At 39.6% G+C, this 16974-nt stretch overlaps 1 protein-coding gene across 1 annotated transcript in view; it reads right to left on the reverse strand.

The window, feature by feature from the left end:
* The window catches only part of LOC134745903 (PAN2-PAN3 deadenylation complex catalytic subunit PAN2), a 28197-nt gene that overhangs the window by 1826 nt on the left and 9397 nt on the right, over positions 1–16974 (reverse strand). The window contains exons 10-23 of the mRNA XM_063680013.1: positions 16392–16487; positions 15130–15228; positions 14109–14190; positions 13030–13181; positions 11447–11593; positions 10858–10975; positions 9942–9968; positions 9294–9430; positions 6594–6769; positions 4321–4405; positions 3499–3590; positions 2790–2898; positions 2141–2310; positions 1909–2043 (exon numbers count right to left, since the gene is read on the reverse strand). Coding sequence (XP_063536083.1) covers positions 1938–2043; positions 2141–2310; positions 2790–2898; positions 3499–3590; positions 4321–4405; positions 6594–6769; positions 9294–9430; positions 9942–9968; positions 10858–10975; positions 11447–11593; positions 13030–13181; positions 14109–14190; positions 15130–15228; positions 16392–16487 — 1596 coding nt within the window. The 3' untranslated portion in view covers positions 1909–1937. The remainder of the gene's footprint in view (positions 1–1908; positions 2044–2140; positions 2311–2789; positions 2899–3498; positions 3591–4320; positions 4406–6593; positions 6770–9293; positions 9431–9941; positions 9969–10857; positions 10976–11446; positions 11594–13029; positions 13182–14108; positions 14191–15129; positions 15229–16391; positions 16488–16974) is intronic.

Here is a 16974-nt window from a genome sequence, read left to right on the forward strand (position 1 = left end):
GAGCAAATTATTATTCTATCTAATTTGAACACTCACTCGTCGCTATAAGGTCCATAGTCAGCCGGCTATGACTCCTCCTGCTTGAGGCTCGCCGACGAGTAGAAGAGCAAGTTATTATTTAATCTAATTTGAACACTCACTCGTCGGTATAAGGTCCATACTCGGCCGGCTATGACTCCTCCTGCTTGAGGCTCGCCGACGAGTAGAAGAGCAAGTTATTATTTAATCTAATTTGAACACTCACTCGTCGCTATAAGGTCCATACTCGGCCGGCTATGACTCCTCCTGCTTGAGGCTCGCCGACGAGTAGAAGAGCATGTTATTATTTAATCTAATTTGAACACTCACTCGTCGGTATAAGGTCCATACTCGGCCGGCTATGACTCCTCCTGCTTGAGGCTCGCCGACGAGTAGAAGAGCAAGTTATTATTTAATCTAATTTGAACACTCACTCGTCGGTATAAGGTCCATACTCGGCCGGCTATGACTCCTCCTGCTTGAGGCTCGCCGACGAGTAGAAGAGCAAGTTATTATTTAATCGAATTTGAACACTCACTCGTTGCTATAAGGTCCATAGTCGGCCGACTATGACTCCTCCTGCTTGAGGCTCGCCGACGAGTAGAAGAGCAAGTTATTATTTAATCTAATTTGAACACTCACTCGTTGCTATAAGGTCCATACTCGGCCGGCTATGACTCCTCCTGCTTGAGGCTCGCCGACGAGTAGAAGAGCAAGTTATTATTTAATCTAATTTGAACACTCACTCGTCGCTATAAGGTCCATACTAGGCCGGCTATGACTCCTCCTGCTTGAGGCTCGCCGACGAGTAGAAGAGCAAGTTATTATTTAATCTAATTTGAACACTCACTCGTCGCTATAAGGTCCATACTCGGCCGGCTATGACTCCTCCTGCTTGAGGCTCGCCGACGAGTAGAAGAGCAAGTTATTATTTAATCTAATTTGAACACTCACTCGTCGCTATAAGGTCCATACTCGGCCGGCTATGACTCCTCCTGCTTGAGGCTGGCCGACGAGTAGAAGAGCAAGTTATTATTTAATCTAACTTGAACACTCACTCGTCGCTATAAGGTCCATACTCGGCCGGCTATGACTCCTCCTGCTTGAGGCTCGCCGACGAGTAGAAGAGCAAGTTATTATTTAATCTAACTTGAACACTCACTCGTCGCTATAAGGTCCATACTCGGCCGGCTATGACTCCTCCTGCTTGAGGCTCGCCGACGAGTAGAAGAGCAAGTTATTATTTAATCTAACTTGAACACTCACTCGTCGCTATAAGGTCCATACTCGGCCGGCTATGACTCCTCCTGCTTGAGGCTCGCCGACGAGTAGAAGAGCAAGTTATTATTTAATCTAACTTGAACACTCACTCGTCGCTATAAGGTCCATACTCGGCCGGCTATGACTCCTCCTGCTTGAGGCTCGCCGACGAGTAGAAGAGCAAGTTATTATTTAATCTAACTTGAACACTCACTCGTCGCTATAAGGTCCATACTCGGCCGGCTATGACTCCTCCTGCTTGAGGCTCGCCGACGAGTAGAAGAGCAAGTTATTATTTAATCTAACTTGAACACTCACTCGTCGCTATAAGGTCCATACTCGGCCGGCTATGACTCCTCCTGCTTGAGGCTCGCCGACGAGTAGAAGAGCAAGTTATTATTTAATCTAACTTGAACACTCACTCGTCGCTATAAGGTCCATACTCGGCCGGCTATGACTCCTCCTGCTTGAGGCTCGCCGACGAGTAGAAGAGCAAGTTATTATTTAATCTAACTTGAACACTCACTCGTCGCTATAAGGTCCATACTCGGCCGGCTATGACTCCTCCTGCTTGAGGCTCGCCGACGAGTAGAAGAGCAAGTTATTATTTAATCTAACTTGAACACTCACTCGTCGCTATAAGGTCCATACTCGGCCGGCTATGACTCCTCCTGCTTGAGGCTCGCCGACGAGTAGAAGAGCACGCAGGGCGTTTTCCACCACGCACTGAATTGGACCACTTCGGACGCTGACACTGGGGTTATGCTGAAATCAGGTTACATTTACAAGTTTTTGGGGACAACCCCAACGCTTATAACAGTTGTATTATTCTGAAATGGTCGTCACTTCTTATGTCGCTTACCTAACGTCGTTGAACATTTGCCAATCCTCCCCTATCTGCACGTAAGCGACCAAGTTCTTCGGATTATCCTCGACACATATAACGGCAGCGGAGAGATTGTATTCTTCTTCCGAAACGGTAGTCACTTGCTTCTTCTTGTGTTTATCACGGTTGTCGTTCGATGCGTCGTTCTGGAGAGATAGAATAAAATTAAATATTTTCTTAATATTGTGCTTTTTGGTCAGCCTACCTGGGGGGCCGATTTTTTAATTTCGAGCGCTCGATTTCGTGATTTTCCCTATAATATATCTCCACTACTTAACTATGCATTTAAATTCTACTAAAATAATAGGGTTTAGGGGACTAGTCAACTAGTCAAATCAGTTTCTTTTTTCGAACTGTCAAACCGAATTTGCTACTTTTTTTTTTCAAGCCTAATTTAGTGTCCAACTGCTGGGCAAAGGCCTCCCCTCGCTTCCTCCACTCGACCCTGTCGTTTGTAGCTTTCCGCCAATCCGGATAAAATGCGTCCAAGTCGTCCCGCCATCTCCTTTTCGGCCTACCTGCACCCCGGCCAGCACCAGCTATGGTTTTAATTTGCTACTATGGAATTTATATGAAACACTAGCATGCTATGAATAGATTTGCGAGTTTAGTTTGTCGTGGCTACCTTATCATTGATAATGACGTCGCCGTCCGACTGCAACCTGACCAGCAGCTGGTGCGGCAACACGCAGTGAGAGTCGGGACTCTTGGAAGAACCTTGGGACGGACTCGGTCTGAAATGTAACAAAAATGTCGGTCTGAAATGTAAGAAAAACTGTTATATTTAACCCTTTGTACTCCACGCCTCGTGTGCGCGTCATTGTGAACTTCGTGGGAATGCACGAGGGTTGATATTGGGCTGCAGCCGTCAGTTGACGTCTTTAGCGGTCAAAGGTGTTAACACAAATCAAAATACGTAAAACATCTCAATTGTGATTCATGTAATTACACAAGTGCATGTTGCGGAAATTTTCCAAAAAGGTAAATTTAATAAAAGCCTAAATTTAAAACAGAAATCTTTTTTCTAAACTGTGTCAGTCACAAAAGTAACTAAGGTTGGGTTAGGTTAGATCCTTAATTATATCTTAACGACGGTCGAAGGTCTACCAATAGCACAAAATATATTAGTACTAAGTACAGAAGACTCACTCCCTAGTAAAACGCGGCTACTACGCGCAAGGCGGCGCAAGCGCGTGCAGGCGTGCGTTCCGTAGCGGTGCGCGGCAATTACTATGGAAAAACCTCAAAATTGAGGCGGCCGCAGGTACTTGTAGCGAGAGTGAGAGTAGTGAGACACGCCTGCCAATATTCAGGTAAGCGTGCGGGTGTAATACCTGTCCGGGTGTTTGAACCGGCAGCCCGGCCTCGCGCAGTGCATGCCGTAGCGGCACGGCTTGCCGCTGCTACCGCGTTTCGTTGAGTCCGACTAGAACATTACAAAAAAGTCAAAAAATGCGGACACAAAACTTTAATACTCTTTTACTTCACGAGAGCATGAGAAGTGAAAATATTTTCACTTTTCATGCTCGTAAAGTTCAACTTTAAGTCGTGCGTAGACGACATAAAGTCGCTTATTATGTTCTAGAGCATAAAGTCAGTCATCTATTACGACCCTTAATGACTTAGCAATAAAGTTGAAAATCTGCCATACAAACTGCCAGCCCTGCCGGCGCGCTCCCGACCAGCGTGCCCCGCGCCCCCGACACAACCGAGTACAATTTATTTTAGTCTTGAATAAATACTGTTAAATATCCTAAAATATTGGATATTTTTGTATGTATATTTTACTCACAATCGAAGTGAAAAGCAGTGTGTATAACTCAGGCATAAATGTCCATTTTTGTCCTCGACTATATTGGTCCTCGCTGCGCTCGGACCAATAAATTGCTTTGTGTGAATATTAATTGCCTTATGCCCTTGTTGTACAATCTACTAATTGTACAACAAGGGCATAAGGCGACTACTACTGAATTTAGGGTGATGAATATGCACGAATTATTATATTAAAATGACCGATTTAGTCGCGGTTTTGTGTAAAAGATGGTTATTAGACTTAGACAGGTTTTAAGATGCAACAACTTCGCCGGAGAATTTTTAAATTTTGTATATTTACTATATAAGTTTTTTGATAGTGTTTTGATTCACGAAGTAGTTACCGTTTCTTTTGGTGTGCCTTTGGCCCAGTAGGCTTTCTCGTGAGCAGTGACACCACCACAGTTTATAGCAAGTATCGGCGGTAACCTGTAAAAAACATAGATATCTGTAAAGTAAAACATATGAAAGACTTGTTTCTGCATGTTAAAAAATAATTTATAATGGGTAGCACATCGTAACTGGTGAATTTCCAATATTCGAAATTAAACTATCGTGAGACATATGTGGTATTTCCTATAAAAAGGGACCTTATTGTCGATGGCGCTTACGCCATTATAAACGATGCTCCGATATAAATACAATGCCGCGCGACGCTGTGCGGTGTAAGCGCCATCGACAATAAGGTTCCTTTTCATAGAAAATGCCCCATATTTCAAAATATTTAGATCAGTACGGTTGTTCCCGGGGAGTTTCGTACTCAAAGGGTAAAAACGGGACCCTATTACTATGACTCCTCTGTCCGTCTGTCACCAGGCTGTATCTCATGAACCGTGATAGCTAGACAGTTGAACATATCACAGATGATGTATTTCTGTTGCCGCTATAACAACAAATACTAAAAACAGAACAAAATAAATATTAAGTGGGGCTCCCATAGAACAAACGTGATTTTTTTTGCCGTTTTTTTGCGTAATGGTACGAAACCCTTCGTGCGCGAGTTCGATTCGCACTTGGCCGGCTTTTTATAAAAAAAACTATCTGTTGCCCGTGACTTCGTCTGCGTGGAGTTAGTAATTTGGGTATAGGATAGCTTATTTTTTATCCAATCTGCTTTTTATCGATTCCCCATACAAACTTCCACTCCCCTTTTCACCCCCTTAAAGGATGACTTCTGGGATAAAAACTACCCTATGTCCTTCCCCGGGACTCAACTATCTCTATACCAAATTTCAACTAAATCGCTTCAGCGGTTTAAGCGTTAAGAGGTAACAGACACACTTTCGCTTTTATAATTTTATATAAATTTGCCGGCTCCTGGCCTAGGGAATAACTAAAAGCACAGACTAAGTAATAGTATTATCATACAGAACGGCCACGCACCGCCCCGCCCCGACTCGAATGACCTCGCCCCGTAACAGCAGATTGACGGCCGTTTGCCGACCGCTCAGTACTAATTTTAAGCAACTTACTCACACTATGACGCTTGCCGCGTGTACAGACCAGGGACCGGCCCGCTATCCCTTATCGGGGTTTTATAAGGGTATTGCATAAGGCTTAACTCACCATACCCTTTGCCAGACGAAACCCTTTGTTTTGGTTTTAAAAACCCTTATATAAAGCTACCATATTTGAGTAATCGGTAGCCCGAATACCCTTACAAAACCCTTATCATCCGCTCACCAACACCTTGCATATTGCTTATAAGGGTTAGCCTTATAAAGGGCTTCCCTTTTAGCATATAAGCGTGCTAATTTAAGTCGTATACCTTGTTCATAAAGCACACATTACTTCGAATCCGAGCGATCGTCGGCGGCGACGGCGGCTTTCTTTGACTAGGCAAGTATTTTCTTTCCTTTTCATACACTACCGTAGATATATACTAATCCTGTCTCTTTCACGCAAAGGGAAACCTTTATAAAAAGCGCTTAAAGATAAGGGTAACCCTTATTAAGAGCTAGCCTTATTTTTGGTTAGCTTTTCGGTAAGGGTTAGTCAAAGGTAAGGGTATGAATGGGCTTGCAGCTCAAAAGGGAAAGTCTTTCAATGTGTTAGCCGTGTTTAAGTGTCGCCCATTGAAAGGGTTTTATCGCGGAAAGGGTTGTCCGGTCCCTGGTACAGACGTGCCGTTCACACATAGAAACGCAAGTGATTTTTGATGTATGGCGTGTCCGCCCTGTGCCAAAATAATTTAAGTAATAAATAATTTAAGTTGCATAAATTATGCATATATTTTGACATCTTATTATTAAATTATTTTCCCAATGACTTTTAAATAAATTATACACTACATCCATTTTGTAATTTGACTTTTTATATAAAAAAATTAACTTATCGATATTAGTTTTATTTATTCATGGACATTTTATTATTTAATATTGAAATCGTTACCAACTTATTATTAGTTTTTTAACAGGAAAAATTACCCACTGTTTTCATTTCTGTCGTAATATTTTCTATATTGTACTTTATTTTATGTTAAAATTATTAAATTGTCAATTATTTGCATGTCGTGTCCTCGACTGAATACTGATACATGTAAACCTTTTCTGTTGTCATCTTATACACGTATTCTGGCAAATAAAGAAATTCTATTCTATTCTATTCTAATAGTTACCGTATGACTCTGCCCTGTTGCTGCGTGGGCGTGAACCGCGCGCACTGCTCGCACCAGGCGGGCGTGGCGCGGCGCGGGGCGAGGGAGGCTCGCACTAGCTCCGCGAAGCCCCGCGCCGAGTTGGAGCCCATCGGGTATTGGAGAGCACAGGCTAGGACCACGGATGAACGTTCCTCCTGCCAGTACATATTAGATAAGTTAAATCAATGAGGATATAATTAGATAGAGCCGTACTGTCATAGTAAATTTTGTAACCGCTGTAAATTCACTGGCATCTATCGACATACTTTAAAACTAGTGGGTTTTATAGTAGAAAAATCCGTGAAGCCATTGAAATCAAGAAACATAGAAATTTCAATCGAGACGAAGGTTTTAAGATCTCATCCACATGGAACCCAGTCATTAGTAAGTGTAAGCGAAACCAAATATCGAAAGTTGAAAAATCGAATATTGTGAGTGTTGTGTGTCGACCCGGTAGCATCCCTAGTGCGCAAAAGGTTCAAGTTAATAAACAAGACCAAGTGCGGGTAGTTCGAAAAACTCGCGCGCCTAGAAGATGTTGATGTCGACTTTAGCCAGTCTTCTCCGAGACCACGGGGACAACGCCGTCCTCGAAACGTCGGAGGTAAATTTAAAACTATTTTACGCGATTAAGTCCCGTGGAGATAAATGATAATGAGTAAAAATCGTGAAAGTTTAAATCAGTGTTATACTTTAAAACTAAAAATGAAAATTTATAAAAATACGTTAAAATGTTTTTAAATATGGATAAATGATTTTTTTATTTGCATTAATTATTTTTATATGATTTGACCCATGTTCTTTCACTGATATGCGTTAAAATTATAAGTAACAAACGAAACTGTCGACGCCCTCTATACGAGACTAGGCCAAAACTAGTGGCGCCCTCTGATCGAGAATCAAATTTTCGTGATTTTCGAGGCACGTTTTTTCCTTAGACTGTATCCATCTATTACGGAGTTATATCTATCTTTGGTTAAATAGAGAGCGAGAGGCTAGACTGCCCGTTCCAACACCACTGGATGCTGTTGCATGCACAGCGGTAGTGTTGTGTTCTTCATTATGTATATAATTAAATGTTATGTATATTTTTATTTCTAATTTAATGTGTCTTTACTAACATTAGCATATTAAGATTAATTTAATTGTATTACTAACAAATTATATGGGCATTTGTCTAAATTAAATAATTGAAATTGAAAATTGAAATAAACCTCTCGAGTTGAAAATAAGTAATTACAGATAGTGCATAATTGTTTTCCATCTTATTTTCTCAGAAACGTTTGTATTCGAGCTACTTCAGTCAACCTCAGTACTTTTTGTTCCGAGACTGATTGGAAATAGCAAAACACGTTAGTACGTTTCCGTGAAAATACGATGGCCGATAGCGAAGAGCTGAGATATATCCGACTCTTCTCTGTCCACTTGTTAGTTCGGTAGCTCATTCTTACTGAGTTAAAGAGTCTAAAGACACTGGGTAGATAAATTATGTTAGGTAGAATACATTTCCCATGTGTAACTACATATTATTACCTCTTTATTGCACTTCAAGCACCGGTTGAGCTGGTGTCGGCCAATAGCGAAGAGCTGAGATATATCCGACTCTTCTCTGTCCACTTGTTGCTTCGGTAGCTCATCCTTACTGAGTTAAGAGTCTAAAGACACTGGGTAGATAAATTATGTTAGGTAGAATACATTTCTCATGTGTAACTACATAATATTACCTCTTTATTGCACTTCAAGCACCGGTTGAGCTGGTGTCGGCCGATAGCGAAGAGCTGAGATATATCCGACTCTTTTCTGTCCACTTGTTGCTTTGGTAGCTCATCCTTACTGAGTTAAGAGTCTAAAGACACTGGGTAGATAAATTATGTTAGGTAGAATACATTTCCCATGTGTAACTACATAATATTACCTCTTTATTGCACTTCAAGCACCGGTTGAGCTGGTGTCGGCCGATAGCGAAGAGCTGAGATATATCCGACTCTTTTCTGTCCACTTGTTGCTTTGGTAGCTCATCCTTACTGAGTTAAGAGTCTAAAGACACTGGGTAGATAAATTATGTTAGGTAGAATACATTTCCCATGTGTAACTACATAATATTACCTCTTTATTGCACTTCAAGCACCGGTTGAGCTGGTGTCGGCCGATAGCGAAGAGCTGAGATATATCCGACTCTTCTCTGTCCACTTGTTGCTTCGGTAGCTCATCCTTACTGAGTTAAGAGTCTAAAGACACTGGGTAGATAAATTATGTTAGGTAGAATACATTTCTCATGTGTAACTACATAATATTACCTCTTTATTGCACTTCAAGCACCGGTTGAGCTGGTGTCGGCCGATAGCGAAGAGCTGAGATATATCCGACTCTTTTCTGTCCACTTGTTGCTTTGGTAGCTCATCCTTACTGAGTTAAGAGTCTAAAGACACTGGGTAGATAAATTATGTTAGGTAGAATACATTTCCCATGTGTAACTACATAATATTACCTCTTTATTGCACTTCAAGCACCGGTTGAGCTGGTGTCGGCCGATAGCGAAGAGCTGAGATATATCCGACTCTTTTCTGTCCACTTGTTGCTTTGGTAGCTCATCCTTACTGAGTTAAGAGTCTAAAGACACTGGGTAGATAAATTATGTTAGGTAGAATACATTTCCCATGTGTAACTACATAATATTACCTCTTTATTGCACTTCAAGCACCGGTTGAGCTGGTGTCGGCCGATAGCGAAGAGCTGAGATATATCCGACTCTTCTCTGTCCACTTGTTGGTTCGGTAGCTCGTCGTTTACCTTGTTGAGTTGAGAGTCTGGAGATACTGAAAAAATAATGATATTAGTTTGTCTTCATATATATAAAAAAAGCCTTTTATTTCTGGGTAACAAAACTTAATTGCTAAAGACTAAAGCTAATTTTGTCTGTATCTAAAATTACTCCAGAACCCTCCTAAAAGAGGTCCTCTTCCAGATTCTTCCATTTTTTTCGGTTATGGGCCTCCCATATCCAGTTGGCCCCCGCTACTTTAATTATGTCGTCAGACCAGCATGCCAATCTCTTCCTTTTTCCATCTTACTTTATACATAAAGGCAGGGATAAAGGCTGATTTTAGTGTCACGCGGACCGTCCGTGCGGATTTCTCCGCACAGGACCAATATGTATTAAGTTCAGGGAGCGTTTTAAACGGTCGTCCGCGCGGACAGCTTTCTCATACAATTTGGCGGAGCAGAATGATCCGCACGGACGGTCCGCGTGACACAAAAATGACAATGCAGCCAAACGATTTGAGATATTGTTGTACAACTTTTAATCTTGATATGCATAGTTGTTACCTGAGTATTCCACAGGTCCAAATAAGGCTGCATGTGCAAAATTTATTAAATTATTAAACATTAATAAAATAAAAATTTTTGGACAGGGGCCGTGCAAAACTGTCTATGATATTAATTAACATTGAGAATAATATCAGCTATGGCTTTCTATCAAGTGCATTGACATATCAGTGCCCCAATATTACAGAGGGTTCTATGTTTCACTTTTATCGAACTGAAATTTGAACTATAGTGACATTAAGTCGAATTTCAACTATCTTGAAAATGTAACATAGAACCCTGTTATATTGGGGCAGCGATATATGTCCGGGTGACCCCAATAGGGTCATGAGGTTTTTTTTAAGGAGTCCGTGCTTCCACTATGGGTTCACAAGTTCAAAGTGGAAGCACACTTGGACGTGTGACTTTGTCGTATCATTTTGTATGGGGAGAGTGAACCTGTTAAGACAACGGCCCTGTAATAGTAGAGCTATCCAGTAGGCCGAGCACATGATTGGCGCGACAGTATCTCGCCGCGAGATAGACTACCCGTCTTTTACTAACTGTATAAATAAAAGAGGGACGGATAGTCTATGTCGCGACCAATCATGTGCTAGCCCCAGGGGTTGGAAACCGGTATTTGCTCCATACAAAAATACCGGTATTATTACGTTCTTTTTCGTTCTTTTGTTTATAATTTCATTTTTAATGGGACGTTTTAATAATGCAAAATTGTTTCCTAAATACATGATTCAGTCCTACGTAATGAGCATAAAAAAATTCAAAATATTGGGCTATTTCGGGGTTTTTTAAAAATACCGGTTCCGAGCCCTGGCTAGCCCGGCTGGTGAACTTTTGGGTTTGGGCTGGTAGGATGAGAAAATTTTACGATATTATATTTATTAGCTCGACTGTTACAAGTGAGATGAAACTGTACCTTCTTCCTGACTCAAATTATGCCAACCGTCTTCTTTCGGCTCGCCGTCTTCGAACTCTGTGCTGGGTCCTAGGAATTCCAGCTCTGCGTACTGGTATTCTTCCGGATAGCCGTTCACCTGTTTCATGTTTTAATTGTGATTGCAGTAAATAACATACATTATTTAATACTTAGGTAGGTACAGTCGACGTCAAAGATATGTTAACACTTTTGCACCTTACTTCTTTGTAATAAGGCGAAAAATGTAAACTTATCTTTGCCGTCGACTGTACCTATAAAACTGTTATCTCACAGTAAAATCTGAGGTAAGTTTGTGATTTCTTTTCCCTGTAGACAAACTAATCACATATTGTTCCATAGAAAAGAAGCAAAAAGAAATATTCATGTATCATGCAAAGGAGAAACAATCTCATTATTGTAGTTATGAAATTTAACATTTGACGCCCCATTTTACCTGCTCGCTAACCTCTTCCGATTCAATTTAACTTTGGATTTTCTGAGAAACGCTTTGTTTTTCTGACCACTATAAATAATTTACAACCTTATAACCTAGGTTTTGTGTCTTCAAGTCTTAAACAAGTAAGCTTACTTGTGTGGCGGGTGCTACGATGGGAGCTGGCACGTTACCCCTAGTTTTGGGGGGAGAATTGTTCGCGAGTAGGGCCATCTCCTTTTCTTTATTTCGTGTTTCTAGGATTTCGTAGTGCATTTGGTGGAGTATAAAACGGTTCCAGCTCTGAAAAAAAAAGTTAGTCATCGTCATCATAGCCACTGGGCTCATAATTTCATAGTTGTCACTTGTTACCAACTAATTTAATTAACTGTCATAAGGATGTATGTATGTATAAACTCTTTATTGTACAAAGACATAGAACACAAATATGGCACAGAAATAGGCAGTACAAAGGCGAACTTATCCCTTTAAGGGATTTCTTCCAGTTGACCTTTGAGTAGATGAGAATTGATGAAGAACGGTAGACAAATACAGCACTGCGTACAATAGACTAGAGGAAAGTCAATAAATTTATAAGAGGGCGAAAAAAAAGGATTTGTTATCTGAAGAGCTCAGTTGCAAAAGCAGAGTTTAACACCATAATCAGTAATGCATTCTATTGTAATAGGGATGATGACACATGACATTAGAAGAAGTTTTATACGTATAAATTCTACTCACTATAATTTCTTTGTACATACAACATTTTTTATTCATGTTGAATTTTATAACAAAATCTAGTAAAATAGATAGCAAATTATCGCAATAATTTGGATATTAAAATAATATGTATATGGAAATGATAAAAAAATACAGGACCAAAATTTAAAAGTTATTTTTTAACTTTCAAAAAGGAATAAAGTACCTAAAGGATACCATTCGATTCCTTACATTTTAAAGAATGTATAGCAACTATATGCATAAACGCAATATTTCACCGACAAAATCGCAATTTGACTTATTGTCCATACTTTAAGATGGGCTCTCAGTGACCTTGACGTCACGTTCATTTTTCCGTTCATGTTGCACTTCTCGAATTTATGTCATATGCGATATCAATGTGTCCTACTTTAATGTGTCTACCTGTATCAAGGCCCGGAGATCCTGCGAATCCCACCTGTCGGGAAGAATAAGGCCCAAGATGGCGGCCTCGACTAAGGTGCGGAAGTCTCGAAGGAAATTAGCTGCCTGACAAGCCGTGCCGGGTGAGATTTCTAATCTGTACCTGAATGCGAGTTTCTTGCACCCGTATATTCTCAGGTTAAAGGTGCAGGGTTAGACCATAGAGTAACTTATACTAGAGCGGTACTGTCATAGTAAATTTTGTAACCCCAGTAAATTCACTGCCATCTGTCGACACACTTTAAAACTAAAATTTAAGATTTATAAAAATACGATAAAATGTATTTAAATATAGATAAATGATTTTTTTTAAATGCATTAATTATTTTTATGATTTTGACCCATGTTCTTCTTTCACTGATATGCGTTAAAATTGTTAAATAACAAACGAAACAGTCAACGCTATCTATACGACAGTGGGCCAAAACTAGTGGCGCCCTCTGAACGAGAATCAAATTTTCTTGATTTTCGAGGCACGTTTTTTCCTTAGACTGTAAACATCTATTACGGAGTTATATCTATCTTTGGTTAGACTGACTAGATATTTTGCTCTGTACCTGTATCAAGGCCTGGAGATCCTGCGAATCCTGCCGGTCGGGGAGGACGAGGCCTAAGGCGGCGGCCTCGGGGACGGTCCGGAAGGCGCGCAGGAAGTTCGCGGCTTGACACGCTGCCCCGCCAGATGAGTCGAGCATTCGAAACAGGAAGCCTGTATATAACAAATTAAATAATCTACTAGTAATTATGTATGTAAGGAAGAGTAGGTGACAGGGCTAGAGGAAGATCGCCAATGAGATGGACCGAACAAATCAAAGCCAGTGTGTCGGCCACAGTAAGCGAATGCTCACGGAAAGCAGCTCTACGGGAGGAATGGCGACGTATTGTTAATCGAGTGTTAAAAGAGTGCAACGAAGAAGAAGAATTATGTATGAGAATGACCAACTTCACTACACAGTTTAACCATTAAATAATGGTCTTCGTCGACAGTTCTACTTCACCAAATGAGATTTCAAAGAGTCTATTTAAGGCCGTTCCATCGGTTTGCTGCTGTCACTGTCACATTTCGCAAGAAAGAGCGGGAGAGATCATGCGCGCCAAGTGTCAATTTTGATCGAATTTTGTAGATTTTTATTTATTTTAAAAACGTTACCTTACAATATCGAAATTCGAATGCTATGAAATTACTATTTAAGTTAAGATTCTTTTTTGTTTTTTTTGTTTTTTTGTTTATTATATCACATAACCGAGTAAAGTTAGATTAAAAGTCCGAGTTAGAGGTTACTTTGGGAATTCATTGTATCGAGCGAAGTTTCATAATTCGTGTATCGGAAGCTATGTTATTAAAGATAATATAGTCAAGAACTACATATATTTTTTCCACGTCTACGAATATCAACGCCTCTTAGAAAAACATGATCATATAAGGAGATTTTTCGCCTTCTGGCTCAGGGAACCGCCTTAAAGAGATGCTTCGATTTTAGCTGGATCCAATTATTTAACCGTGACGTGATGACATAGGCGACAGATGACAACCGTGATTTGTGACAAATTGTGACTTTTTAAACAAAATAAGTTACAAATCGGTCCACCAGTCTTTCACAAATCGGGGTGTTAATTTAAATGACAGATACCGTACCTAACTCGCAGCTGAGACAGAACTCCTTAGCGCAAGTATGCGCCAGCAGCGTTGCCTTCACAGCCGGGGTGTAGTACAAAACCTGAAACGTGAAGAAAAGTATAAAACCTGAAAGGTGAATAGGGTTGATGACAATTTTTTATTAATGGTATCAATCGATCAGGTTTGTTTTTGGGACCAAATGTCTATATGGATGGGACCTATTGCATTAAAGCAATACAAAAGTCAGAAATGATAGTCAAAATCCGACAGTCGTACTTCACTCGCGATGAGTCGCGAAACGCTCCTAACAAAACGATAAGTGAACGTGACGTCAAGGTCACTGAGAGCCCATCTTGAATGTATGGAAAATAAGAAAAATTGCGATTTTGTCGGTGAAATATTGCGTTTATGCATATAGTTGCTATACAATCTTTTGGATAAAATGCAAGGAATCGAATGGTATCTTTACTTTATTCCTTTTTGGAAGTTAAAAAAAACTTTCAATTTTGAAACTTTTAGATCCTGTATTTTTTATAATTTCCATATCCACATTATTGTTATAAATTACTTATTTGCTATCTATTTTACTAGATTTTGTTATAAATTTCAACATGTGTCATCATCACATTGCAGATATATGTTTTCTTAATTTCGTGCTAGATTATTAATCTATTATTTTTTATTATTATTTATTTATTTAATAAAATACAGAGTATTCATACAATAATCATAGCCCCGCAAAACTCAATAATGAGTTTGACTGTGGGGTCATCAGTCTCTAGTTACATTTGTACTTAACTTAATTTTATAGTAGTGCAATTACTACAAGATATTGAGGTAGTGTATTTTTAACATAGATTTAAATTTAGACTTCTTATTTTCACATCTTATGGCTTCGAATCTAGGTAACCCATGTGCAAATAGGTACTATTAAAATGCGAATCAGAACAGAAAGGGGAGAAAATTATTTTTACGGGCAAAGATATCAAATTTTAGGCACCATAAAAATGGATAGCCACTTAAAAATCAATCTTATTACCTGAAGCATACAGTTGCAGTACGAATTGGGTAAAATGGCCTCCAATCCAGGGAGACTGGGTTTGCTCGTTTCACTATCTTGCTTGTAACGACCGTCAGTCTGAAAATAAAAAATAGGATATACTCGAGAAATTACGGCTAGGCCTAGTGGTTAAGGCCTAAAGGGGCCCACCGACTATCAGTCCGCCGGACGATATCGGCCTGTCAGTTAGAACTAAAATTTGACAGTTCCGAACAACTGACAGGCCGATATCGTCCGGCGGACTGATAGTCAGTGGGCCCCTTAAGAATGTGTTATGGCGTCTGCCGCGAGTCCAGAAGACGTTGGTTTGATCCCAGCCTACGGAACTGGAGGCTTTTGAATAAAATTGATAAGTAGCTAATACCATAGAGTAACTTATACTAGAGCGGTACTGTCATAGTAAATTTTGTAACCCCAGTAAATTCACTGCCATCTGTCGACACGCTTTAAAACTAAAAATGAAGATTTATAAATATACGATAAAATGTATTTAAATATGGATAAATGTTTTTATTTATTTGCATTAATTATTTTTATGATTTTGACCCATGTTCTTTCACTGATATGCGTTAAAATTGTTAAACAACAAACAAAACCGTCAACGCCATCTATACGACAGTAGGCCAAAGCTAGTAGCGCCCTCTGAACGAGAATCAAATTTTCTTGATTTTCGAGGCAGGTTTTTTTCTTAGACTGTATCCATCTATTACGGAGTTATATCTATCTTTGCTAATACATCTAGTTAATGTTGAATTTCTTTTTTTAAAGCTTAGAAATGTATTAAAAGTGGACAAATTTACTGTATTTCATTCATTCATTTATTTATTGCAATCATATATGCTCATTACATAACATACAGGTGTTAAATAAAATATAGTCGGTACATAAGAGCGGGAGAGAGATATTGCTTTCTCGCTCTTACTTATGGGTGCGTCGCACAATAACCTTGGTGCGGTAGTGTGTTAGCTGCTTAACAGTGCATTCCAAATTATAGTCCGATCACGCTATATTTTAATGACATATGCAATGTCTAAGGATAGTATTCCATCTGCCAAATGTGTCCAATGTGTATTTGCGTCTCACATTTTGCTTAATGAGAGAGTGGGAAGCAATGCACAGGTGGAATACCACCCTTATATCCCTTGAAGCGCTATGTCTGTTTAATAATTTAATATGTATAAATAACTTACGTTTTTATTATTTCTGTTAAGACGCCCGTATCTTGAATTTCAATAGCGTACCTTTTGATAGTGCTTGGGCACGGGTTGGTTAGTGAATTTGTTTTCTGTCACTTTGGCAGTGAACAGGTCTTCTAGAGTGTCTTCTATGTAGGGCATCTGAAGCAAAATATACTTTTTTATAAGATACGTTATAGTTTGAAAATAATAGCCCAATAATGTATGTATGTATGTAACTTTATTGCACATAAACAAGTTTATAAAATAGACAAAACAAAGTAAAAGATGTAAGTATATGTACAAAGACGAACTTATCTCTAAAAGGGATCTCTTTCACCTTTGACAAAGTGAGAGAGGAACAAACACAAGGCCAGGAAATGAATGCCCAAAAAAGTTATAGAGGGAAATGCTTGGAACACAATTTTTGACTTCGTAACTTTGTTTGGACTAGTTAGGTGAACATATCAAAAGTCCCCGTTTGATGTTGATACCATAAATGAATTCAGCACCCCAGATTTATACGAAAACGTTACCAAACCCGGCCTGGCAGCTTCACTGATGTAGATAATCAAGATAAAAATGAGAGCCCTAAATAAACCTTCAAGAGCGGATAATTATCTTAAAAATTATACAAGATATCAAAAAA

The sequence above is a fragment of the Cydia strobilella genome, chromosome 12 (genome assembly GCF_947568885.1).
Source record: "Cydia strobilella chromosome 12, ilCydStro3.1, whole genome shotgun sequence".
In the NCBI taxonomy this organism is placed as follows: Eukaryota; Metazoa; Arthropoda; class Insecta; order Lepidoptera; family Tortricidae; genus Cydia; species Cydia strobilella.